The sequence below is a fragment of the Pectinophora gossypiella genome, chromosome 2 (assembly GCF_024362695.1).
Source record: "Pectinophora gossypiella chromosome 2, ilPecGoss1.1, whole genome shotgun sequence".
In the NCBI taxonomy this organism is placed as follows: Eukaryota; Metazoa; Arthropoda; class Insecta; order Lepidoptera; family Gelechiidae; genus Pectinophora; species Pectinophora gossypiella.
In genome coordinates, this window is record NC_065405.1 from 8,863,376 (window position 1) to 8,891,098 (window position 27,723).

General features: G+C 38.5%; 2 protein-coding genes across 4 annotated transcripts; both read left to right on the top strand.

Annotated features, from left to right (window-relative positions):
- Positions 1-513: 513 nt before the first annotated feature.
- Positions 514-16,489, top strand: LOC126377720 (aryl hydrocarbon receptor nuclear translocator homolog). 3 transcript variants are annotated; one of them, XM_050025509.1, is made up of 14 exons: positions 517-713; positions 1,789-1,837; positions 10,078-10,158; positions 10,788-10,948; positions 11,026-11,198; positions 11,288-11,435; positions 11,513-11,695; positions 11,921-12,009; positions 12,294-12,504; positions 13,048-13,198; positions 13,539-13,675; positions 14,199-14,338; positions 14,769-14,910; positions 15,074-16,489. In XM_050025509.1, the coding sequence occupies exons 1-14, from the start codon at positions 686-688 to the stop codon at positions 15,241-15,243; spliced, it is 1,863 nt and encodes a 620-aa protein (XP_049881466.1). In that variant the 5' UTR covers positions 517-685; the 3' UTR covers positions 15,244-16,489. The 3 variants fall into 3 exon arrangements, with proteins under 3 accessions (XP_049881482.1, XP_049881466.1, XP_049881475.1); XM_050025518.1 differs by having other exon boundaries at positions 11,933-12,009; XM_050025525.1 differs by lacking the exon at positions 1,789-1,837 and having other exon boundaries at positions 514-713.
- A 1,580-nt stretch (positions 16,490-18,069) lies between these two features.
- Positions 18,070-27,215, top strand: LOC126377518 (trafficking protein particle complex subunit 8). The gene is made up of 18 exons (XM_050025294.1): positions 18,070-18,450; positions 18,693-18,854; positions 18,928-19,216; positions 19,299-19,443; positions 19,524-19,605; positions 19,683-19,777; positions 19,863-20,051; positions 20,163-20,263; positions 20,409-20,657; positions 20,753-21,035; positions 21,407-21,592; positions 21,951-22,254; positions 22,416-22,707; positions 22,967-23,102; positions 23,570-23,777; positions 24,503-24,720; positions 24,998-25,782; positions 26,337-27,215. Exons 1-18 carry the CDS (start codon positions 18,294-18,296, stop codon positions 26,587-26,589), a joined length of 4,134 nt encoding a protein of 1,377 aa, XP_049881251.1. The 5' UTR covers positions 18,070-18,293; the 3' UTR covers positions 26,590-27,215.
- Positions 27,216-27,723: the final 508 nt, after the last annotated feature.

Here is a 27,723-nt window from a genome sequence, read left to right on the forward strand (position 1 = left end):
AAAAACTATTATCTCTATACATAGAAATACGTCGCGATTCGTTTATCAACTGCAAAACATATAGAATAGAATAGAAAAAGTTTATTATAAAAGGACGCCACACACAAAAAAAGACAACAACATCATTATCAAATTTCCACTAAAACAATTACAAAAAAGCAAGACGGATGTTTGTCGAAATGACCATAAGGTGGTGGTGGACGTCCTGCGATAAAAGGGCCTCACTCAGCACAAGTCGCGGCGTGAACCACGACGCTGATATTATGTGGACCCTGTTGGGTGACGCACGAACATCGTATTTCATAAACATGTGTACCTAGACCTCAACATATATACCTAGACCTCCTATTTAGGCCTAGTTGGTCTTGAACAGCAAGGTCTTGAACGGTGTGTGTGGTGTGGTGCTATAAGTGCGTATTTCAAAGAGTATTTTTTTCTTTCAAGAATCAAGATCCAATATTTTTTCTTATGGTAGCACTGTGTGACACTTTGGTAGAAAAAGTTAAAGAAGCTGGGTAACACTAATGTAAATTAAAAATGGCGTTTGTGTTGTGTTGAAGAGTTTACGATAAACAACGTACGTCTTGTCTTTTGTGTAACGTTATAATTCTTGGTGTACAAATCAAATTTATCATATATCATTAGCTAGTGATAATATAAAGTGAACTAATGAGTTTATTGACCGATGTCTGCCGTGGCTCCCACTATCCCCGGTTGGTAATTTTATTTTTGCTTTCACAAAAATACATTTTGTACTTAAATTTCATGTTCCCCGAGTATTAGGGTCATGAATCATATAATTTAACTATTTAACAAAGATTTTTTACATAATATGTAATAGAAAGTCACAAAAGTTATCGACCTATTTAGTTGACGTTGCTCCGCGTGACGCGTTGTTAGCGACGCAAGGAATGCTAAAATCCGTATTTCTTTATAAAAAATGCCTTTGTATTGTGTTTGGTATCTAAGGAAAAACGATCTATTCACTACAGTAGGCAGTACACAAAAAGTTTGGGTTGAGTTAATCAGTACCTTTGATCAAACAAGAGAGTGACTTGAATATAAACTACCTAAATAAATTCTCATGCTGACAAAGTGCCACTTCCACTGTTAGTTTTATTACTTTAATTTATGTTCTACGAATAATGTAATAAAATTAAGTTGCTTTCTATACACCATTTTAGTACTTTGTTTTATTTTGAGGTAGGTATTTTGTATGGTCAAGGTTACGACAATAAAATTCCCTTTTAGCATAAAATGACATCAAGGTCATTTTAAGCTAAAATGATTTAGGTTAAAATGACCCTGATGTCAAATATTAAAGTTTAACCAATGTTTTTCTATTAATCTTAATAGTCAATAAATCAGTTTTATTTTTTATAAAATTAGCATAAGCATGCCTTTATTTTCTAATTCTATTAATTTTGTTCATCTTACTGCACCTTGCAGAAAATAATGCTTAGGCCAGCACATAAGAATTGCATAGATACACAACTTCTATATCCACATTCATACAGCACACTTTTAAATATATATTTTATACTTATTTTTTGTGTTCAGTATTTTTCCATTTTATAGTTAAAAAAAATAGTATCCCTACTACCTACCTAGCCTACCTAGGTATGTGATATTATTATTTGATTCTATTTATGCAGTATATTGAGTTCAACAGTTAATGTAGATTGTTAATAATTTGGTACTTTATTTGAAACAACATCAAATTGTTCTTGAATAAAGAACATACTTTGTAATGAATAGTAGAGTATAAATCATAAATTATGTTTATAGGGGCTGACCCAGCAAAGGATATACAAAAGCGCCGTGCTGGCAGTATTGGGTGAGTCAGACTGCATATATGTTGCTTAATCATAACATTTTAGTTTTATACATATTGTATTTACAAGTAGTGGATTTGATGAAGTTGGTATTTTGCAATTCTTACGGTGCCTTTGGTTTTTTTCAGTGAACATATTATTAAATAATGTTTATAAATATTACTTAACATTAACATAAAGATATTCTGCATTTATTAAAAGTGCAGTTACATACTATATTCTCTACTTGTTAAGTATATGTATGGATTTTCTGATGACTTGTAAAATGATGTATTCGTAAGATTATATTTGTTTTTATATACCTATACCATGTAGACCAGTTTAATTTATTTATCTATCTTTACTACACTGCTTTTAGGGTTCCGATCCTCAATATAAATATGGAACCCTCATGGGACATACATGGTTTGTCTGAAAAGACCTGACTGGCAAACTCCAAGTGTATGTTAATAAATGTTTACGGTAAATATTAAAGATCTTCTGGCCTAAAACTATTATACACACAAAGTGGAGATTGACTAGGCAAAATTCTGTGGAGACTGATATCTGCTCACGGAAATAGTGGTGGATTGGTCAAGTCCTTAAAAGACGTGTAACACCTGTCTTGATGCGCTCTGAACTGCTGTGCGTGTGGAAAATTCATAAGGAGCCTTGGTTGACCAGGAAATAAAAACTGTGCATGTTATGGGAGAAAGCTATGGAAGCTGCATAATATCGCGAGGAGTGCTGGAGGGTTGAATCTATTATTCAACCCCTTCATCCCAACAGGGGATAAAAGAATTAGAAGAAGGAGAAGTGGGCCTTGAAGCTGTAACAAATTCAATAGAATATCCTAATGTTTATTATTCTATAGTTGGTTGTCCTAACATGCTGTTTCTACATATTTCATTGTCTTAATATTGCATAACACTACATTATTCATTGTGAATTATCCTAATATTCAATAATCTTAATTTTCATAAGATAGAAGTAGTTAATAACAAAATTTAGTTTGTAAATATTATCTATTTGAGGTACTTGCCTCGACTAAATTTCAAATAGCTACTGAGGTATTTATACAGGGTAGCCCAAAGATTCCAGTTCAAAATGAAAAATTACATATAGGGGCTCATTGGCTACCAGAAACAGCCAGTGTGTGTTTAGTTTAGCGATTATTTACGGTTTAGATATGATCCATTTTATACCTTTTTCAAGATTTATTGTTGGTCTGTACGTAGTTTCCGTTTTATACGTATTATTTATTATTCTATGACTTAAGGTGATTCGTTTTCCATACAAAAGTTGATGCAGTGCTACAGGAAAACGGATAGAGGAATATTGTTATAAAACCGATAAATAGTAATATTTTGGTGTATTATTTTCGCAAACTAACAAAAATTTAGGGTCCGAATACGAGAAGTACCATATTTCAGATCCTCAATTTTGATCAATTCTACATTTGTAGTGGTGCAGATTACAGTGTATTTGCTGAGCGTGTAGTGGTGTCAATGTTAGTGTGTGTGCGTGATAGTTTTTTTTTTCTCTAAAGGCTTTGACTACTTGACAAGTGTAATAGAATGTCAGTGACAATTTATAAAGAGATTTTGTATGAATAAATAAAAAACTAAAAATATTACAATCTGAGAAAAGGAATATTGGAAAAATATTTTTGTTTTAACGCATATTTTTTAAACATTTTTAAATAATGGGTAAGTACCGTGTTTTAAAAGAGGACATATATTATAATAAAAAATCAATACATAAAATGACATGGCTGTATGGGCATAGTTCCCTTTGCCTTACCCTTCGGGGAAAACCAAATCAAAAAGAAAGTTGTTGCATTTGCCGGCCTAAATAGTAGTCATTTATAATTAATTGTTTTTCCATCCAACATACAGATTTATTTATATTCTCTTTGCCGCGGACTTTTTGGTGGGAACGGGAACGGGAAGGTTGCTTTCTTCATTGAATAATCTAAATAATAAATACGAAGTGGTGTTTTGTGGTTAATGATCACATTAAGTTAGTCGGAAAACATTCCCGATAGTATTATTAAATCGGAATATTCAATAAACAAAGTGTACCTATCTATTTTCGCTTTGCGCCAACAAGCCGCTTACTTCGTTTGGGGTTTGGAGTAAGAGTCTGTGTGGGGGCTTAGGTTTCATCATTTCATCATCAAGAAAAAAAAACACAAGACATGGCTGTATGGGCATAGTTCCCTTTGCCTTGCCCTTTGGGAAAAAAATAAGATAAATTTTGAAATTCTTATGTATAATAAACAAACATCACAGACATCATGACAGATCTAAAACTAACGAAAATCTTTTTTCTTTTTTCTATTTGACTTATTTATGAATTTTAATCAAGAAAACGTGATAATAAGTTCGACAGCAACCAGTTCAGGTCCCCAAAACAGCCCATTTCAGGCCGCGTATATATGGAAATACTACTTCAACACGTCCCAGCCTCGTCATTTTTTAACGTCCTCGTTAAAAAAAACGTCCTAACCTGAACTACTTAACCTAACAATACCACGCGTAAATATAAGTCCAGAAATGCGCTGCAAGTCGTCTGGACTAGTGTTGCCGAAAAATCGATAGTTTTACTATCGATAGTAAACAGCCAAAATCATGTACCCAATCGATAGGCCTATCGATAGTATCGATACTATCGATAGTATCGATAGTATCGATAGCTCTTTTTTGGCAATACTATTGATAAGCAACGATAGTATCGATACTATCGATAGTATCGATAGTTGAAAAACAAAAAACTATCAATACTATCGATACTATCGATAGTATCGCTCTTCGATATTGCGCAAGCTATCGATACTATCGATAGTATCGATACTATCGATAGTTTTGTACGATCGATAGTGACCTTAATTTCGATAGCATTGAATGTAGCATTGTGTGGAACAATTCACACCATTTAAAGCTCGTATTTAATATACACTTCTCATCAAAAAAATCGAAACACCTTGCAAGTTTACGTTTTGTCAGGATTATCAGAAAAATGTGTACATTTAGGAATAAATGTTAAATGTCGTTTAATAGTGAGTAATATGAGCTTATCAAATCTTAATGTTAATGTTCTAAATTTAAATGAATTTTTCATAGGTTTCGTATTTTGTTAAATGAGTCATTTTTATTCCGTATGGAGTATAAAGGAAATGGATAAAACAACACACGTAAATGAAAAAAAAAGCTAAAAAACGTTTATTTAATAACTTGTATTCCCTCCCCGAGCTCTAATTACTGCTTCCATACGGTTCTTCATCGATCGGATGAGAGTCACGATCACATGCTGTGGTATATTGTCCCATTCCTCTTGGATTGCATCTTGCAGCTGGCTAAGTGTTTCTGGGGCAGGATCTCTTGCTCGAATTCGTCTCTTTAATTCATCCCACAGATGTTCAATGGGATTCATGTCCGGGCTTCTTGCTGGCCATTCCATAATAGAGATATCGACTTCGTTAAGATAATCTCGTACGACGCCCGCGGTGTGAGCCCTAGCATTGTCGTGCATGAATATGAAGCCGTTGCCAATAAAATGTGCATAGGGCATCACATGAGGCTCGAGACACTCTTCGACGTACCGATGACAGTTTAGTGCAGGCAGACGTGGCCCAGACACGAAAGCAAGCTCTGTCTTACCGTCGGCGCTGATTCCTCCCCAAACCGTCCACGAACCGCCACCATAGCTGACCTTTTCTTCAATGCAGCATTGTGCATAGCGTTCTCCGTCTCTTCTGTAGACCTTGTTCCTTCCGTCGTTACTATACAGCATAATTTTACACTCATCAGAAAAGAGAACTTTGCTCCACTGTAGGTATGACCAATTTAGGTGCTCACGTGCAAAGTTAAGGCGCGCTCTTCGATGGTCTGCAGTTAATTTCGGCCCATTTGCTGGCTTATGCGGTACCAGTCCACGATCCTTCAACCTTCTTCTAATTGTAGAGTCACTTACAGCCACCCTTCGTACAACACGAAGCCGCTGCTGCAGTTGAAAAGCGTTAAGGCGTCGATTTCTTAAAGAAGTTGTTACAATAAATCGATCATCTCGCTCAGAAGTGACCCGATTCCTGCCAGATCCTGAACGGCGCGTGAACAAACCAGTCTCCCGATAACGTTTATAGACTCTATGAACAGATGACAGGCTTAGATGCAGTCTTGCAGCCACAACACGCTGACTAAGGCCAGAATCCAGCAATGCCACAACTTGGGCGGCTTCTGTGGGCGAAGTATCCATACGTTTTAGAAAAAAAACCTTTTTTCAGACGTCCCAAAGTCACAGTACTGAAATAAAAAACAAAAAGTTTAAGGATAGGCGCCAATTTTTAGTTTTTAAACGCTAAATGTACTCCAACCCTAAACACACATTTGTCTCAAAACAGTGATTCATTTCGTTTATAAGATAAACAAATGAAATTCTAATTTTGAATTTAGAATTTTCGCTTATTACTGTAATGGCCAAACTGCCAGCTATACATTTATGTATTTTTTTTCATCGTATGAATTCTTTTTTGTGTTAAATTCGGACAGAAACAATGAAAACGGAAGTGTTTCGATTTTTTTGATGAGAAGTGTATTTTATATTTCGTGGGTGTTTTTGCAGTGGATATTTGGTTTTGAAGTAGGCAATTCTCTAAACTTAAAAAAACACTGTTAAGTGGAGTGGATAGGATTTTTTTTACAATACTATCGAAATTAAGGTCACTATCGATCATACAAAACTATCGATAGTATCGATAGTATCGATAGCTTGCGTAATATCGAAGAGCGATACTATCGATAGTATCGATAGTATTGATAGTTTTTTGTTTTTCAACTATCGATACTATCGATAGTATCGATACTATCGATAGTTTTTCATCTTTTAACTATCGATACTATCGATAGTATCGATACTATCGTTGCTTATCAATAGTATCGCCAAAAAAGAGCTATCGATACTATCGATACTATCGATAGTATCGATACTATCGATTAATTATCGATACTATCGTTTTTTGGTAAACTATCGATAGTTCGATCGAAAACTATCGATAGGGCACTATCGAGCGGCAACACTAGTCTGGACTGGGCGCGAAAACAACATAAAATTCGATTAGCTGCTAAGTGTCCCGCATGCTATCACCAGCTGTCACTGACATACGTATGAAGTCCTGCGGATTTTATTGGAACTAAATGACAAGTCATAATAATTATATGCGGATACTGCGACATCAGCGCCGTGCTTGCGGGACGTCCTGAAGCGCTATTACATCTTTCAAACGCGATGCGTCAAAGTTTGAACCGACGCAATTTAGGAAAAATCTACCTTATTATTACTGTACTGTGATCGTTATTTGTAAAATCATACAATACATATACACAATTCTTTATACACAATACAATACACAATATAATTATTATGACATATTGTGGACTTTCCGGTAGACCTACAAAAATGGAACAATTCAACCATACGTTGTTTTGTTATATCTCAATGGGCTCAGGCAGCGTTTTCGCCGAAAGCTCCAAGTCGGCTATATCCCAGGTAGCACAAAATTGCTGCATAAGCGCTGAACAAGTGCTGGTTAAGAATATCAATGCTGTATGACGGTATTTAAATTGGCTGTATTAAAGCTGAAAAAGCGCTTTTTCAGCCAAAAAGGGCCCCAAATTAACCAGCCTTTGGTATTATAATGGCTGAAAATAGGCTGTGGTTTACGTTAATAAAGGCTTAATTAAAGCTGCAATAAACACTTTCGAAACGTTTCATTCTGTTTAAGATTACCATATCCAGCGCTTGCGCAGCTTTTGACGTACTCGGTATCCAATTGAAACGTTTTTTTCAGTTTTCCATATAAAAATATTTAATATTTTTTAATTTTTAACGACAGAAGAATAAGTTTCTATTCAACAGCGACATGGCACCCATTTTTAATTAAAATATTACTGCTTCGAGTTACGGTAACTTGAACCAGTGATTATTATAATAAGTTCAGATTGCGAGTGCAACTTTATCGTGTAGTATATACTAATTTATAACTAATAATTGATGCGCCCTTAGAATTATTTGATTATATTGAAAGAAATGTGTAGATAAGTTTCGAGTGAAAAAGCTTTTGGTAAAATTTTACTTGTAATCATATATAATACCCTTTTATGAACGTACTTTAAGTTGAAACATAGTTATTATGTGAAATAAATGTGTAGTTTTGAAGAATTTAGGATTTAAAATTTGATACAAACTGTATTTTTGAGGTTAGTTATGGCGTCCATAAGGTTTCAGCTTAAGTCGTTGAAAAAATATCTTGTGATTCTATTTGCTGAAAAGAATACCAATAATCAGCCACAGGCTGCTTATGTTCTGCATAAGATACTTTCAATTACACATTTAGTTTTTACAAGGTTTTGGGGTACGCAGTTCTAATGACTAATGAGGTATATCGTATTTCAGCAACTACTTTATGCAGCATATTAGGGCTCCTTTGGCAAATAATAAAAACCGTTAAACCGGTATTATCTATATATATATATATATATATATATATATATATATATATATATATATATATATATATATATATATATAAATTCCTTTGTCCTGAATGGCGGATCACAGCCCAAACCTGAGTCATCAAGAGCAACAAGTTCCATAAGGGTTTGCCGGAATGTGATAATCTTTATAAAAGTACGCATAAATGACACTACGTTTCTACAAGAATTATAAGCCACTTGTAAAATTATACAAAACAGCTTTGCAATCCAAGCTTTTAAAATATACGACTCGATACACTTTTACAGCTTCAGGAGTAATTAAATTATACTTTAACGTATTTTAAGCAGCTGCAGGCTGTTTAAAGTATTTATTTTACAGCTTTAACCAGAAGTCTGTTTATTGGTTTCAAAATAGACCACAAGTAGTGTAAAAGCTTGATAAAAGATGCCTTCACCAGCTTTAAGCGTTAGAACACCGCTGGGCCGTACCGTTAACCAGCTGCCGTTATAAAAGAATATTTTTCAGCCATTCAACAGCAAAAAACGTTATAAAACACTAACTATGAACTCGTATGCAGTCCACAGCTTAATTACGTATTTTACATGTACCTTTTACCAACCATTGATTAACTAACTTATTTCAAAGTTTCATAGCAGCCTATGGAAGCTAAAAAAACCATTAAACATCTTATATAACACTTTTACACTTAAATAAGAGGCAGGTTCGACATTTAATCAGCCAGTGTGCTACCTGGGATTTGTAACGATAATTATGTTTGATATTCATCATCATTTTTGAACCATTTTATACAAACAAAAAATACTTGTATAAATTATATACCCTAAAGCACGCCCATGAATCACTCTACTCATTGGTGAAAACCGTATGAAAATCCGTTCAGTAGTTTTTTAGTTAGCCGCATGTTCACTGATGCGATTAATGCCTGTTAGAATTTTACAAAATAAAAAATACGGAAATTACGGAAGGTACTTTAGTGCAAAGTACATTATTGTATAATTATAATATTACTGGTAAAAGTGATACTTTTTGAAAATTCCGTAACAAATAAACGGGTTCGCCAAATTCAATTGTAAAAAAAAATACAAAAAGTAAAAACAATTAAAACATGCACTTGGGTTTGAACCGTGAAACTTAAGAATGGCGGCGACTGCTTTACCAAATGCGCCATTTAGAAGTTAGAAGTAGACTTCAAATTATGCATCTCTTTTAATAGCTAACCTAGTTCGCATGTGTGTGTGACAGCTTCGTGTTTGTACACAAATTGAAATGACACCAACTTTTGATGCAATGTTTTAATATGATATCTGCAGTAAATACTTCAAAATTGTAGCTTAACTTAAAGATAATGTATGTAAGATTTCGCCACCTAACGTTTCACTGGGTCAGAACTCAACACTAAACGAATAAATGGAAAAAAATACGAAAAATGCAGAAGTAACGCCATCTGCTGACGCAGCGTTACCTAGCTGACTGACACGCATCACCTTAAGACTAAAAACTTTAGGATAATGAAAATCAGAATGATAAATTGTAGGTATTATTTTCGAATAGGTTTCGTTAATCACATATGATTCGGCAGTAAGCACGTGATATCGATTATGATCCATTAATTAATGTCCTACAAAGGTCTCAGATGTAGAGTGGAAGATTTTGAATATGAGCAAGGCTCCTTCATCTAGGTGTCCTTGCGCACTGGGCTATTTAATATTTTATTTTCTTTCACCTGATGTCTTACATTGCTATACAGATCCGATGAAGACGACGCAAGTGGCGGGAAATATACAAGGATGGAGGAGGACAATATTCAAGACAAAGAGAGGTTTGCGAGGTAAGTAATGCTAAAAATGTCCATGAGAGACATTCACCACATTGACCACACTGGCCTTTCATCGAGTGGATCGTTTTCTTCATTTCAAAAATAGGTATATCCGAATATTTACAACATACAATACCCACTGTGTTCATTGCAGATTTACCACGAAATAGCTTTTTTTTCCGTGACTTTCTCACGCAAGACGGAACCACGATTACGCCACTCAATATCTATTAATTTACATAATTGTTATTAAGAGGCAGTTTACTACGAGCTCAATTTGAAGGCCTCCGCCTTTCCCATAACCGTCTATTGTTAAGTTGCTATGTGATGATTGAAAACGTGTCTTATCACGCGATACGCGCAGCTTTCGCGCTTAAAAATATTCGCAATAATGATATTAGTCTGCTTAAGTTTACGACATACTAGGTATAATAAGATGATTACTTTAAACCCGTTTATGTCTTTTCATTATCATACCTCACGTCGAATCCCTTTTAGAAAGTTACTCCGATAGATTTTTACTTTTTATTATAATAAACTTCTTAGTGTTTGGCTCATTTACGTTATTTATAGAGCTAAACTGTTCTCGTGAGCAGCATTTATAAAGTGGATAAGGAAAGTAACAATATGCGCTGTTTTAGTCGCGAGAATCACTGCGAGATCGAACGCCGCCGGCGGAACAAGATGACAGCGTATATCACGGAACTATCTGACATGGTTCCAACATGCTCCGCCCTCGCACGCAAGCCCGACAAGCTCACCATACTGCGGATGGCTGTGGCACACATGAAAGCTTTGAGAGGTAATTTAATTTGTAATAGTTATAAAACCTGCAACGTAAGTATGAAGTACTATTTTTTACGTTCACATCTCTTCCAGGCACCGGCAATACTTCCACTGATGGTACCTACAAACCGTCTTTCTTAACTGACCAGGAACTAAAGCACTTGATTCTTGAAGCAGCCGACGGATTCCTGTTCGTTGTGAGCTGCGACACCGGCCGCATTATTTATGTTAGTGACAGCATAGCTCCAGTACTGAACTACTCTCAGGTATATACCAACTTATTTTATCTTCACTTTCGATATAATATCCTTTATTTGCAGTTGAATATGTTACATTTTGGATTGTTTGTCTACAGGGAGAATGGTACTCGTCGTGCTTATATGATCAGGTACATCCTGATGACGTCGAAAAGGTGCGAGAACAATTGAGCACCCAGGAGCCCCAGAACACGGGGCGTATTTTAGATCTGAAGACTGGAACTGTTAAAAAAGAGGGACATCAATGTAAGTAGTCGAAAACTATTAAAACATTTGATTGTGTGTGCTCTGATTTCAGATTTCAAGTTGTTCTTTCTTTTTAGCATCCATGCGTCAAGTGATGGGTTCGCGGCGCGGGTTCATCTGTCGCATGCGTGTCGGAGGGTCGGCCGAGGGCGCCCATCTCGGCCGCCTGCGCGCGCGCAACTCGCTGGGTCCGTCGCACGACGGCCACAACTATGCCGTCGTCCATTGTACTGGATATATTAAAAACTGGCCTCCTACAGGTAGTGTTTAAACAGAGATGTATCAAATAGTAACATTTAATGCTAGCTTTAGCAATTTCGCGTGAGTTTATTAATTTTAGATTTTTTAAGTTCTATGAGCTTCTATGTTTACTTTGAGAAGCTGCCGAATTGTTTCTAAAGCTAACATATGTAATTTTGTATTAATTGATATTGACTGAGTTAGGGATTAAAATAGACATAACTTTATCGATTGTGGGACATCAGATCTGTTTCCAGGCATGCAGATGGACCGCCCGGTGGAAGACGAGCTCCATGCTTCACATTGCTGTCTCGTCGCCATCGGAAGATTACAGGTAAGCTGGCAATCACAATTGGATATAAAATTATATTATTTCTGTGTTGTATCTTGTACACAATGAACTTCGCGTCCAAATATAGGAACAAGTTGTATTTGTTTGATTATTTTATCACCTCCATCATTGAACAATATCTAACGGATTCTGCTAAAACCGGACATTGAATAACCAATTTGAATTTTGAAATAACATTAGGAACTACTGTGTTGCCATTTAAGACGCTGCTCGCTCGACGTTGCTTGGTCTCCGTCATTGTAACCGATGTTTGCCGTGGTTGTCAGGTGACATCAACACCAAACGCGTCGGAGAGCAGCGTGTGCGGCGGCGGCGTGGAGTTCGTGTCGCGGCACTCGGCGGACGGGCGGTTCACGTTCGCGGACCAGCGCGCCACGCAGGTGGTCGGGTACGCGCCCGCCGACCTGCTCGGGAAACTGTGCTACGAGTTCTACCACCCCGAGGACCAACAGCATATGAGGGACAACTTTGACCAAGGTCAGCAATTTGCTCGTGTACTAGGCTCAAGATAAATTATGAAATTCTGATTACTAAATAAACACAGATCTAAAACTAACGTGAAACATTTTCTATTTACGTAATAATAAGTTCGATATTTTATCACGCTTTCCTATGACATCACAGTGTACATTTTCATACAAATTCCATAGTAATGTCGTGTTTTAACGTTTAGTAAAAAGTAACTGATTTAACTGCCACCCTATTTAAAATATCTGGTAAAGGTCTTAGGGTATTACCTCGTAAAAATAAATATGTTTAACTGACACGTACGCACGTATGCGTGCGTGTACGTGTGTTATAGAATTTACTGCGAGGCAAATTCGACTACTGTAAAATGATGCTTTATATTTCTTTGTAGAGTTTCATTCTGCATATTCTTATAAAATATCACCTGGCCTAGATCAAGTTAGCGTGACTTTAACTTATAATTTTTATTTTGATGACCTCAAGTATCTGTGATGCGATGAATATTAGTAGATGTCTACTAAGATGTACTTATATAATATTTTTGTCTTGCAGTGCTGAAATTAAAGGGCCAAATAATCTCTTTGATGTACCGGTTTCGCACCAAAAGCAGAGAGTGGGTTTGGCTGAGAACTTCCGCCTTCGCCTTCTTAAATCCATACAACGACGACGTAGAATATATCGTTTGCACAAATACCTTGGCTAAGTGAGTAGTATTCTCGGCATTTTATTTATTTCATTAATTATTTCTGTGATCATCGCAACATACCTAATGATCAAATTGTAGACTATTATATCATACTGCGATCACTGACTAACCTGTATTATAATGTTCACCATGCTTAGTAGCGATCATAGTGCGATTATACAAAAAAAGTATCGCTCTTGCGCTTGCGGTTCTACTACCAAGCGTATCACAAGTAAAGACCGATATGAATAAATGGTTTTATTGCCCACTCGTGGCACCTGCTGCCTATGTTTCACGAGACAGATCCTTACAGTATATAAACGAAGTGAGGTATGTCTAAAGCTTGTTGTGTTCCCAGTCGTTCGTTGGGCAGTACAGCGGGCGAGGCGGCGCCCGAGGAGAACTACGACTACCACCTGCGGCACCGGGACGTGTACCAGGCGCAGGCGCAGGCGCAGCCTCCCGCCATACACCAGCAGCATCACGCGCCGCCAGGTACATATTCACTACACTTTCGCTTTTATCTTGCTATAGGTATAAACACTGAGCATGTATGAAGATTTAGATGAGAGTGGAAGAAGCAAGTGGTGTGTCAGGATCGTAGTTAGTGGTATTTCGTGGTCACTGTCTAGTGGGAATTTATTATGTATTAGGGCTATGCACACAAATAGCGAGATGGCCATGCGACATTGCGTGTTGCGCTGTTGTCTCAAGGATGTTGCTGGTTAAAGTTAAAACAACTCATGGTATATGTAAAAACATAACTTTATCAGACATCTTAGTGGAATAAAAAGGGGTTGTTTGTAAACATATTATTTTGACAGCCTTATTTAGCAATGAGGCTGATTGTGCTTCTTATGTCCACATGTAATATTGTTTTATGTGAAATAGAGCTATTTATTAAGTGTACTGTGCTTGGTACACATAACAGTTACCTCTATTTGCACTAGTCGTAGTGGTCAGTCAACGTTAGGTGTTACTGTGGAAGCCAGTAGGCTTACGTATGTGCGTCCCGCAGTAGGCGCGGCGGCGCACGCGCGCTCCCCGGGCGAGGCGGGCGCGCCGGCCGCGGGCTACGCGCCGCACTACGCGCCCGAGTACTCGCCGCACAGGCCCGCCAACACGCCGCCGCACACCACCTGGACCACCCTGCGCCCGGTTCGTACGCAACACGTTTTGTTTATTTAAAGGTCCTTCTCATAAGGTTTAAATGTCAATTGGAGTATCAAATAAGTAGAAGAAGTTCAAGATACAGAAACATTAAGAACAACAAAAACACAATTTAAACAGCGACTGACCCAAGTTTTCGCCTGTCAACTTGGAAGTATATAAGATGCCGTGGTCGTATGCCAATCTGTCCTAAAAGTTTGCTTATCACGGCATTCGACCACGGCTGTCTTCTTGTGTTTTTATTCTGAAGAATTTCACAGAAATATAGCTATTTTCTTGTTTCATACTTTTTAGAGCGTGATTTTGCCGTAGTCGGGTTTTAGTTTTTAAACTTTATTTTTTTTATAATGTCTTTAAATGTAAGTTATACTGTGGGAAAAAGAAAACAAAAGCAATATAATGTGTGTTATGTATGCAGGGCGGCGCCGGCAACGAGACGTACGCGTACAGCGGCGAGGCGGGCGGCGCGGCGGGCGCGGCCGCGTCCCCCGCGCGCTCGCCGCCCGCGCCCGCCTACCTGCCGCCCGCCGCGCACTACCACCACCCGCACCCCACGCACGGTCAGTACCTCCGCCGCCACCACCACCACTCCCAGGGCTCGAGATCGGTGATCCATGAACGACCAACTGATTACTGTAGCGGTGTTTGATTCATTATAAATTTAGAAACTGCTATTGAAGATGGGTAGTATAAAGTGTAATATCCATGTGTTTGCTGTCGTAGGTATGTGGTCGTGGCAGGGCGGCGGCGCAGGCGGCGTGGCGCCGGCGCCGGGCGCTGAGGCGGGCCACGCGCCGCACGAGCTGTCCGACATGCTGCAGATACTGGACCAGAGCGGCGGCGCCACCTTCGAAGACCTCAATATCAACATGTTCAACTCCAACTTCGAATAGACTCAGTGAACCGCGTACCTAGCCTTGTATAATATACCACTACGTGCTCTGCCTCCGACGGTCCGTGCCGCGACTGCGCTTCGGATGATTTACTATAATTAATATTATTTTTATGAAATTGGGTGCCGCGTCGTTTGGACTGCGGATGAACGTCGTCGGCCGGTCGTGGCGGGTACCGGCATAATGAGCGTAGTAATATAAATAAAAATAGTGGTACTTTTAATGTGAATAACGTTGTTCACTGACGCGCTCATTTTAAAAGTACTTCGTACCACACGTATTTTTAAAACTTAGTTATTACGAGTGAAACGGCGAATGAGTAAACACTGTACAGTTAGTTTAAAATACGAGTGCGGAAATACCATTTATTTAAGAATTGCGAAATACCCGTTATTTCGTGAAATAGCGGCAGCTGAATTATACCCGGTCGTTCAGTCCGTGCTCAGTATGTCGACTGTATTAAATCACTATTTACCATATCTGAAGTAATATTTATCCGAACAAAAATTTCGTAACGCTACACTAACTGCGAGTCTTATGATGACAACTAATTTTATCAAAATAAATATTAAGTTATAATTTGCACAAACGGTTAATTTTGATACATTTTTAAAATTGGTAAAGTGGTAATTTTTGTTTAGATAAATATTTGATTTTATTATTTGTAAATACATAGTGATAAAGCGGTTTTGTGCTGGAGTACACTTGTAATTTGCAGGAACGTACAATGCTTTCCCAATATTTATCTGAAAATACATGAGACATAATTTAGCATCATTGTATTTCATAATATCACCTTTTATAAATATTCCTGCCCATTACCGAGGCACTCCAGCGTGCAGAGCTTGTATAAAACACTTTCTAAGTATTAGTGAAACAAACGGAACAATGAAAATAAGTATAGTAGTTTACTAGCTATTTCAATTGAAAAATTAAACACTTAATCATGCATCAGTATTGAAAGCCACATTGTAATAGCTGGTAAAATACAATACTAATTGAAATATTTGAAAGTTTTGGAAAGTGTTATAGGCATTAATTTTATAAGAAAATTCATAAATCAAGATTATTTTAAATTTATTTTATTTTTATAATTTAGCAAGGTAAAGATAGATACCTATTTTACGTAAGTAATGCATTTACGATTTTTCATAATTAAAATTTTAATTTTAATTGGTTCTTTCATTAGATATACCAGAATTTTTGTAAAATGAATTTTTCATTATATTAAACGATATACACTGTATTTCTTTAGTTTTTATCGCCTCTTCTACCCTACTGATCAAAGAGAATATAAATTAGCGTTTTAGTAATGATACTGATCACCGGTGTATTCGAAGATGCACCAGTGATTTTATAATCCTCTTTGATATAGTACCATAGAACCAGTAATACTTGGTCTTTGGAACCAGTAGGTACTCGGTACCCTTTGTCTAACAAATGAAACTCGTAAACCTTACAAATAAGAGTGGAAAACACAGGACCACGTAGGTATATTGCTTTTTGGGAAAATGTGGGAATGAAATGAACGGGTTCATGAAAGTTCTTTTCCGACAAAGACCAACCAATTTTCCGATCATACAATAAATTAAAAAAAATACATATATGACGTTGACAATGAAGGACTTTTCAATCGGCGTTCCCCAAAAACACGATAGATGGTGTTGTTAAGTTCTTTCTTCGTCTTTCTTTTTCGTTTAAACTTCTAATTTCATAAATAACTTATTATTTACTCGTAGTGGATAACAGACATGCATCTTTTATCTTTATCACGTTAAACGTGAACAACGCCACCTAACGTGTGTTTGGGGAACGTCGATTGGAAAGTCCCTCATTGCTCCTTATTATCATTATGATATCTATAAAAACTTTTTTTTAGATTTAAATAAAAAAATAAATATATTTAACTTTCATTGTTGGTTTAAACTGTCACATGATCTTTTGTGCTGTTATATTTAAAGCAATGTATAACGAATGTTGAAAACAACCATTCTTTATCCATTCCTTTAGAGTGTGGAGCAAGGTGGAGTTGTCACAGCTGTCTGTTACTAATAAGAATTTCTTATCAGACAAGTTCAGACGACCGAATTCCACAGGTATTATTTTAAGCATGCACGAGGTATGCACGGGGTGAAATTGAATTTGGCACTTAATAGTTTTTGGTTAAACTTTGAGCAAAGGCAATAAGTTAATTCTGCCGATTTGACCCCCGCTAGTCCGTTTTATAATGAGTGTTTTATTTAAGGGAAGACCACTTTAAGTGTTTTGTGTGTTGTAGGTATTGGAATTACAAAAGAAAAAAATATATAATTAATTAGGTTACGGTCTTTTTGACGGGAACAGCGACGGGATAATTGCTTTCTTCATTGAATAATCTAAATAATAAATACGAAGTGGTGATTTGTGGTTAAAGATCGCAATAAGTTAGTCGGAAAACTTTATCGTAATAAGTATTTAGTAAACAAAGTGTACCTAACTATTTTCGCTTCGTGACAAGTACCTGCTTCGTAACTCAAAAGTTTCTGCGGACTTTTGAATTAATTCGTTTGAGGTTCGGAGTAGGAGCTGCTCCGAGGGATCGAAAACACAATAAAGCTTCTGGACATTGTCACTGTATAATCTTGATGCAAAGGCGCAGGAGCAAGGCTTGAGTCGACGCATTTATAACGAAGTAGCACAGGAAAATATTACGAAAAATTCAACAACGAAACAACCCATGGTGCCCACCGATCAAATAAAAAAACATCAATGTCACTGAGCTGCCATTGTGCAAAATGGCGCGGTTGACATTGCCCCCGTCCCCTATAGGCCGAAAACTTTTTCTTTGAACTAGCCATGAAGTTTGTCATATAAATTACTTTGGTCTGTGATTACTATATTCTTTGGAGTTTGTGAAATTGTGTGTAAACGTAAAGGATTGTGTGGAACTGTGGATTGTAAAATCAGCAGAAGCCAAGTTTACAAATATTACACGATTTTGAAATACTAAAATGACTGACTGAAAGTGCAGTGTTTCATTTCATTACTGTGCGTAGAAAAATTGCTGGAATATGGCCAGGTCAACGAAGACAGCACAAGAATTCATCCAATCCTCCTTCTCACCCATCGTTGGGATACTGTGCAGCCCCAAAGTTGAAAATGTGGTTTCTAAGAACAACTTATCCTTCACCGAACTACTGCAACCATTTGCTGCTATGGACTGGGAAGGTAATGCATATATGAGAAGTAGGTACTGTATTGCATGTAAATAATATGTTCTTGTTGTATTTCTTACTGTTTTTTTATCGTCATTTTATGTTCTGAATTCAGTAGGTATTATCATAAATATGCTTTAAAACTAGATCAATATTTCCCATATTATTTAATACTATTCAACTAGATTTATGGGCGTTAATTACGATACAAAACTATTTGTATGTCTTCTGTAGCACATTATTATTTATTTTTAGGCCAGTTTCGTGAACCAGGAGGCAGTGTCTGCACTGTAAAAAATTGGAAGCTGATTGTAAGAGATGTAAACTGGAAACCTCTACAACCAACAGAAGCTAGAAGACAGTTGAACAATGCTGTCTTACATAATTTCAATGAGAAAACTGTGTCCTTGGACTTGGGTATGATTAATTTTTATATTTGTAATTTAAATCTGGAAGGTGTTAAATATATTATTTGATATTGATGTTTCAGAGGGACGTAAATTTGATGTACCTCAATCAACTCCATGGTTTGATGCCTGGAGAGAGACATACCTTGAGGTGCAGTATCCTTCAGACCATGAGTACACTAAACACTTCCTGTCATGCATCATAGTGGGGACCACTCATGATGAGAATATAGTTGATACATTTAACACACTCAACCAGCAATATGCACAGTTGCAAAATGCTACTCCTCCTAAACCAGCCAAATGGTTCAACAACCAGATATTGAAATCTTATCTTTTATTACATGATGTTTCATCTGTTACCAAGGATAAGTATGTATAGTAATTTATTTGTTCATTTTATTTAAAAATCTATTTTGGAGGACAACCCACAACTTGTTTTCTTTTATTACAGAGCGGATGCAGCCTTTGAAACATTGAAGCAGACATTTGGAGCTGGCAACTGCTTCTTTCTAACAATAAATTCAAAGAGTACTTTAGATCCCTGCTTACCCACTGATTACTGGACTCAATTTATAAAGAGGGCATCGGATACAAATGTAAGCCCAAGTATTACATACTTCTGGAATTTAAACTGTGTTATATTCTGCATATTATAAACATTATGCTTGTTTTTCAGTCTGATGTGATGTCAACATCCCTTACATCTACACCTCTTGAACCACAGGCTACATTTCCACCACAACCACCACACAACCAAAGTAAGAAGAAATACTTTCCTAGAATCTATATAGAGGACAGCAATAATAAAAAACAAATTCTTTATTGCTTTTTTCAGATGAAAACTTACTAACAGTTTCAACTAACCCAGAGGGCCAACACCCGTTAACAACATCTGAGAGTGATGTTTATGATAATGCAAATAGCTTGCAGGTAAGTAAAGACAATATTTTATTTTAGAATATATTATTATTATCTTAGTTTGTCGTAATACATCTGTTTGTATTATTATTTTCAGACTCATTCATTCTCAGGAAGTTCAGAAAGTGTGAGTGTATCTGGTAAAGCGTTTGATTATTCCACTGAAATACATGGGGCAGCTTTAAACGCAAGTGATATAGAAGGAGTGAAGAGGTTTATGCAGGATTATGCTACTAAGGCTTTACTTCCTCATGTGGAGAAGCAAATTGCCCAACTTTCAGAAAATGTAGGTTATCACTATATATCACAGTTTGTAAGCATATATGCTTACAATAGCATATCTTAGTCAACAACAAATTCTTCTGTATCATTGATGTGCTTTTTCTATTGTTCACAGGTCACAACTAGGAAAGGGGTCAGCAGATCTTTGATTTCAGCAACTAAAAGATGGTTCAATACTGGAAAGACTGGGAATACCACAGTCAACAACACTGTTGTGTAAGTTTGCTTCGAATACACTTTAAACTGAACATGGATAGCTAGTACACTTTATAAAGAATTTTTCTACTAGATATAACTTTTCACTCTTAAGAAATTCCTTAGGTACATTAGGGTCATTTAGTAAAACTTCATCATGTTTTAGTTACTCAACTGACTGCCCAGAACTCCAGTTGCGGCGTCTCGGCGACCTCTGGTTCATGTGTGGTCAGTGGCAGCGGGCATTCGACACGTACCATACAGCGAAAAGAGAGTTCTACGCCGACAGCGCGTGGCTCTGCTACGCCGGTGCTCTCGAGATGGCAGCCATAAGTGCCTTCATGGCGGGAGAAGCCAACCGCAAAACACACGGCTATATGGAAGAGAGTATCGTGACGTACTTGAATACTTGTAGGTGAGTAAGCTTACAGTGACTTAAACTACTATAAAACTGTGATTGTAATGTTCCTAAAACATGGTCACCATAATGTCTCCACAATTTTTTTTTAGGATGGTACAATTTGCAGTGAGGGCTACTCTCCTATCAGTATTGTGTTTGAACGGGTCAGGCCTCCATGGTGAAGCAGCTAAGCAGCTGATTCGCATGACGTCAGAAGACAGTGACTTGCGCAGCGCTATGTTACTGGAGCAGGCGGCACTCTGTTTTCTATCTGGGCCGGGTTCAAAGGCCATGTGCAGGAAATACGCATTCCATATGGTACTGGCAGGCCATAGGTTTTCCAAATCGGGCCAGAAGAAACATGCATATCGATGCTACAAGCAAGCATATCAGGTAATGACTTATACTATATTCCCGTTGGGTTTAATACCCACGGTACTAGGCGTCGAATCGGTGGTCCCTGTTGAGAAGCAAACCGGTGACAGACAGGACCACAGGGACTTACTTCTCTGAGTGACTTATTGTTTTCTATGAGAATTGATTAACAATGAACTTACCGTAAACGTTTTCACACTACTTCATTTAAAACAATCCTTTTTCTACTTAATGCTTATAAAATATTATCAGAGTAAACATTATGAAAAACAATTAGCAAAGAGGAAAGACATTCGTAGCTCACTGAGACATGTGTAAAAGACATTGATAACATAACTTAGGGAAATTATAATAGTGGCGAATGCGTAATAAAAAGTTGGTTGTTCCAGGTATACGTGGACAGCGGCTGGCGGCTCGCGACGGACCACGTGCAGTTCGCGCTCGGGCGGCTGGCGGGCGCGCTGCGGCTGCCGCGCGACGCCGTGCGCTGGCTGCGGGGCCCGCTGGCGCCGCACACGCTGCAGCCGCCGGCGCAGCAGCACGCCTTCTTGCGGGAGTACATGCTTGCTCACCAGGTCCCGGTCCACACTCTTACATTACTTAACGTAACATACACAGGCCTCCACTCAAACACCTACTGGGGGTATGGAGTAAACTCCACCAGGCTGTTCCACTGCAGGTTGACCACCAGGGTTTTCAAGAGCGTAATTATTTAAAAAAATGAGTTGCATTACGAGTACTTTACGGCAGGCAGAGATCACGGTTCTGACGCACCAGTTTTGCATCTTCCAGTCTCAACAAAATCTTCATACATACATACTCGGCAATTTGAAGTACTGTTGGCCTGGTCTTTTTTAAAACATTCTGAATTTGTCACATAGGCCTTCCTCTTCTTAACCACGTATTTTTTTATTATATTGTAATTATTCACAGCAATGGATAGAGAATGCAGAAGAATACAAAGAAAGGTTGCCTCTACTGCCGCTGCCGCTGTTGGAAAGCGAAGCCACGACGGTGTTGTGTGTAGGCCCCGCGCCGTTGTCATCTCCAGGCCGAGTTCCTGCCTCTTCCCTCAACCTTAACGAAGACTCAGAATCGCAAGCCGAGCCGCAGTACTGGAATAAAATGGAGGAAATGTTACTCCAAGTAGCCCAAGGAAGTGTGCCTATGATTTTTAAGCCTACCATCGACTTATACACAGAGAAAACTGATAGCAATCCTGTTGTGCCGCAAGGAGGTTAGTTACCTATTATATTATGTATTTATTTTTAGTTTATTTATGATACTGATCATGAAAATCATGAAGTGCGTAAGCTACCATACAAATAGCGCTACGACCACTTCGGCACCGTCGGCACATCACCTCTAAAACACACTAAGAAAACGTATTATTTTCAGAACCGACACAAATATCTATTACGTTGCGTAATCCTCTGAAGATCTCATTACTTTTAAAAGATGTGGAACTCTTGTGGCAATTTGTGTCGACCTCAGACGATCCCGAGGCACCAAAAGAAGGTTTACTGATTAACGAGCCTTCAGTGGCTACAGGAAATGTTCTAGAAAATAATATTATATGTGGACAAAAAATCAAGTCAGTCTTACTAGAAGGTGACTGCAAGAAAGTCTTGACTTTCACGGTGACTCCATTGCAAGTCGGCAATTTGAACATTCAGGGTTTGGCTTACAAGTGAGTTCTATTTGTTTCTATCGTGTAGTAGCCGCGGTCGGATTGTATATTCCGCCATATTGCTTTACGGCTAGCCGTTTAATAATAACGGCATTTCAACAATTAGCCGGATTGTCACGGCGACGAGAAGCTATGTGTGACGATTAGAAACGGTAAGACGTTTCACACGTAGACGATCAGACGTAAGCGTCTGTCAAGAATTTTATCGTTATCATTTAGAATTATAGCTAAAATTAATTAAAAATGTGTTACTTTCTAGGCTAATAAATACTGGTGAAGGTGGCAATGAGAGTACCTCTGTGACTATATCAGGGAAAGTAGACTTGCTGTCGGGAGTCAGTGTCACCGACAAACGTCTGCAGATTGTGGTCATTCCTCATGCTCCATGCTTGCAGGTAAAATATCAACATAATATATATTTACGAGTTTTTATTGTTATATTTACCCTTTTGACCTTTAATAGGGTTTCTGATTTACAAGAGTGACATGCAATGTAAAAATTGATTTACACGCACACTTAAGCGCATGCTGACCTGGAAAGGTCAAAAGTTAAAAACCGGGTTTTGCTATTTGCTATTACTATACTAAGCTGTGTCTTTAGTGAGGAATTAAAGATTGAATAGTATGTCTTATTCGTCTAAAAACGTCGATTAATGATCCAATTTATGTAGTAGAAGTCCAAGAGCAGTATGAAAGTTACAAACTAAACTTACTGTAGCAGTTTGACTAGGCTCCACGAAACAACTACATAAAACCCTCGGCGAAGTTAAAGCGAAGCATATCAATGCATCATAATTAAAAGCTAACTAACCTGTTTTGCTGTTCACATAGTACGCGTATGATTGGCTTTAAATTTTCGCAGATGACGTTTTCGGAGACAAGCAGCGAGGTAATAAGCGGAGAGATGCGGACGGTGGACGTGGAGTTCCGCAACGTGGGTCCCGTGGACATGGGCGGCGTGTGGCTCGCCGTGTCGCACCCTGACTGCGTGCGCCTGCTCACTGCCAGCGCCGACGACGATTATAAGCTTTTGCACGATGCGAAGTATCTAGACCCACCTGCTTATCCTGGTAAGTTTTTACGAAGTCTTACCGGTAAAATGCCTTTTAATTTGATTTTTAATAAACGGAATTGTTACACAAATGATTAAATACCTAAGAAACGATACGAACATACTATAGAAACGGCTTATACCTATAGGTGTCATTATTTGGCCCGACTAGAGAGGCTGTCCTCAGCTGCAGGACAGAGGACCACCCTTTGTTATTTGTATGTATTTCCTCTTTAGTAACGACATGTTATGTGAGAGATGGATAGTCGGAGATGGAATTTAAGCTAAGCGAGCTAGCCCCCCGTGGATTCAGGGGGAACGAGTTTGGTTTACTTTAGGTGTGTTAGCACATTGTCTTGTCAATCTTCGAATACTTACTTCATAACTACTTACTACTACTACTACTTTTTTTACTTTCTTCTTATTGCTAAGATCGGTTACGTCAGCCATATAAGAGCGCATCTTAGGCGTTCCTAGATTGGGGACTTGTCGCCATGGCCGAATACGGCTAGAAGGATATATATAAATATATATACTTACTTACTTCATACAAAACACCTCACACAGAAACTACACATTGACGTTTACGTAAACGCGCATCTGTATGTGTGACGTCTGACGCTATACGATTGAAGACTAAAGTAAGACCGAGGGGGGTGGGGTGAACCTAGCCGCTGGTGGGGAGCGGAGAGTTGCGGTTCCGTACGTCGTATTGTTCGTGATGGTATGGCTTGGTGCCGGCAGACGAGCGCGCGGCGCGCGCGGCGGCGTGGCGCGCGGCGGCGGCGCGGCACGCGCGGCGCGCGGCCGGCGCCGTGGCGCGCGGGGGCTGCGCGCGCGCCGCGCTGCAGCTGAGGCCGCGCGCGCGCGCGCCCGCGCTGCAGCTGCTCGCCTACTACGAGACCGGCTCGCGCGCGCGGCCCTACCGCTTGCTGCGACACGTCTTCCGGTTCAGAGTCACGGTACGTTCGATTAATCCTACGTTCCAAATTCATATCTTACGTTACATTTTTTCTACGTTAAAAAATCCTATGTTATTGTTTACACGAGGCGACGAGGTTGGTGATCACTTATTTCGGTGACAGAATCGTAAAGTGAGATCGTGGCCGATGATGGTATGAATAAAGGGAAAGCCGGCGTCGTTATCGATTTTCGTCGACCGAGGCTTGTCTGTTAACAAAACGATATTGATTGTAGAACCGTTCGATTCCTGATTCATTCATAAATGTATCTTTCCAGGAAGCCGTGGAGTTATCGGTGACGCCCCGACGCGGCTTACGGTCGGTGGACGGCGCCGCGATGGAAACTATGAACATCGCCACGGAGGTTAAGAACGTACATAATGGAAAGGAGGACGAAATCCTATTGGAGATTTTAGAAGCCTTCCTTCTCAGTAGACAATGGACACTAACCGGTCTGACGGCCGCGAGAAATAAGGACGACCCTCTAAAGGCTCATGAAAGACTCCATCTTATTTTCAAAGCTAGAAGGATTCTAGAGACACTGCCTGAAGGCAAAATTGAATCATCTCGTGTCCAAGTCGCTAAAGATCCCAGCTGCGTCACAGACGCGAATGTACCTCCGTATTCAAAATTTATTGTGGAATATAAGCCATCCTACCTCGACACCGCAGAACCTAACATTCAAGATAAAAAGAGTACTGGATTAATACAATCTATGCTTGTTCTGCGATGGAAAGTCACAAACAAAACTAGATCGAAAACGGCGTTTGGCCAGCACTGCTTATGGCTAGATTGCTTAACCAAAGTCGAGTCTCGTGAGCGAGAATATTCACTGATAGAAACACCAGCGCTTCAACTCGATGATTACGACAGTAAGACCGATATAAGTGATGCGAAAAAGAAAAACAAAGACAACGTCGTCGTATTTAGATTAGAGCATTCTAATTTCATAAGTCATAATTTTAATCAAAGAAAACTGTGCCTAGTACCAATCACTATTAACATCGTTAATTGTTACGGAGTTCCGGTTCAAGTCTTCATAGATATGTCGAAGCAAAACAAGTAAGTTGCACTTCATTATAAGTAACTTCAACTAACATTTATGAAAGTATTAGGGTACAGTGCAAAATTACTCACCCCATTTAGTAGTACCTATTTGTGTAAATAATTATAATAAATAACATGTTCCCATCGGGAATCGAACCTAGACCTCCAGATCGTGAGCCTAACGCTTTAACCACTAGACAATGGAGGCTGTTCACTTTGTGAGACTGTTTTTTGTTTGGTGAGGACTTTGCAGGCTTGAATCAGATTGCCCGAGAAAGTAAGATGATTCCGTGCTTCGAAGAGCACGTTAAGCCGTTGGGCCCGTCTATTAGCCGTAAAAACACCAACCCGCAGTGGAGCAGCGTGGTGGAATATGCTCCATACCACCCCTTCTAGTCGATTGAGGGGACGCCTGTGCCCAGCAGTGGGAAATATATAGCCTGTTTAAACAAACATACATAGACTCACGCCTATTTCCCACCAGGGTAAACAGAGACTATGGAATACCATTTGCTTTTGCATAGCCTGTTAACGATTTTATGAAATTAACATGAAGTTTTTATTTTCAGGGAATCGTACGGTGTGCTGGGTTGGGCGGGTGCGTTGAGTCAGGGTGCGGACGTGGATGCTAATGAGCTGGGTGTGAGCGTCGCTATGGACAAGTTCGAGTCGCGCCGGCTGCAGGTGCGCGCCGTGTGCGCGGCGCCCGGCACCTACCTGGTGGGCGCCGCGCTGGCCGTCACCACGCGCCGCGCCGGCGACCGCGCGCCCGCGGCGCACTGCACCAACGACACCTCTCTCCTAGTCGTGCAGCAAGCCTAATCAACATATTATTTTAATAAGGGATCATAGTGAGAATAGGGTACCACAGAACAGGGCAACAAAACACGAAATTACTATGAAAAAACGACCTGTGACGTCATAGAAATACGGGAAAAACCGTCGCACATATTATTGCGCTTTTCTTGATTAAAATTCATAAATAAGTTAAATAAAAAAAAGAAAACGTGTTGTCACCTTTAGATCTGTCATTATTTAGTAATCAGAATTCCATTATTATTTTATCTTTGACCTAGAAAACTACCCAATTATTGTTTTGCGGCTGTTTTTAATTGCATAAAGTATAAGTTTTGGATTCGGAATACTAAGATACTTACTAGATCACAAGTCCAAAAACTGCAATTTGAACTCTTATAGTCAAAATAATATCTTGGCAAATTAGGAATGTAATGACAAATAGGTACCACATTTTATATAAATACTATTTATGTTAAATGGAATTAAATAGGCTCAGTATGTGAGCCCTCCAAACTAAGGTGCTCCCATGAAATACTTGCCGAACGCGTGCAATACAACTGTTAGAAATGAGGTCCATTAATCGAATAGACTACTGATTTAGTTCATGCTGGATATCCTTACGTTATAAATAAATGTTATTTGAAACTATACCTACTGCCACATTGTTTTATTTGTGTAATTTTAATCTAGTTTTATGCGAAATAATATTTTATCGCTGAGTATATATTGCTTTACCTACATTAACTTTTCGCAAAGTATTGCATAACTTTAAAGTACAAATCACTTTAAAAATATATTAGTAAAGTACGTTTCAACATGTTTTCGTAAAATCTGGGTTTTCCGGTTCCCTAATATTTATAGTTAATCTGGAAGTGGCATGACGTAATGGGGCGTTACCCAACGCTTAGTGTTGTCTTCATTGTAGCATTTGGTAAGTGAAGCATTTGGTATAATGTACACTAGTTGGAAACGTGCACTTTATAAAGCATTATAAAGTCATAGTCAGTGATTTAAACCGCCATCTGTTGGTTAAAAGTGTAGTAATTCAATGCATGTAAAAATCTGTGCTTCGTTTAGACAATGACCTCAGAGTCAGAGTAACTCAATACTCATAGTTCATACTTTATACGGTGTAATGTAATTTAAGTATAGTAGTAT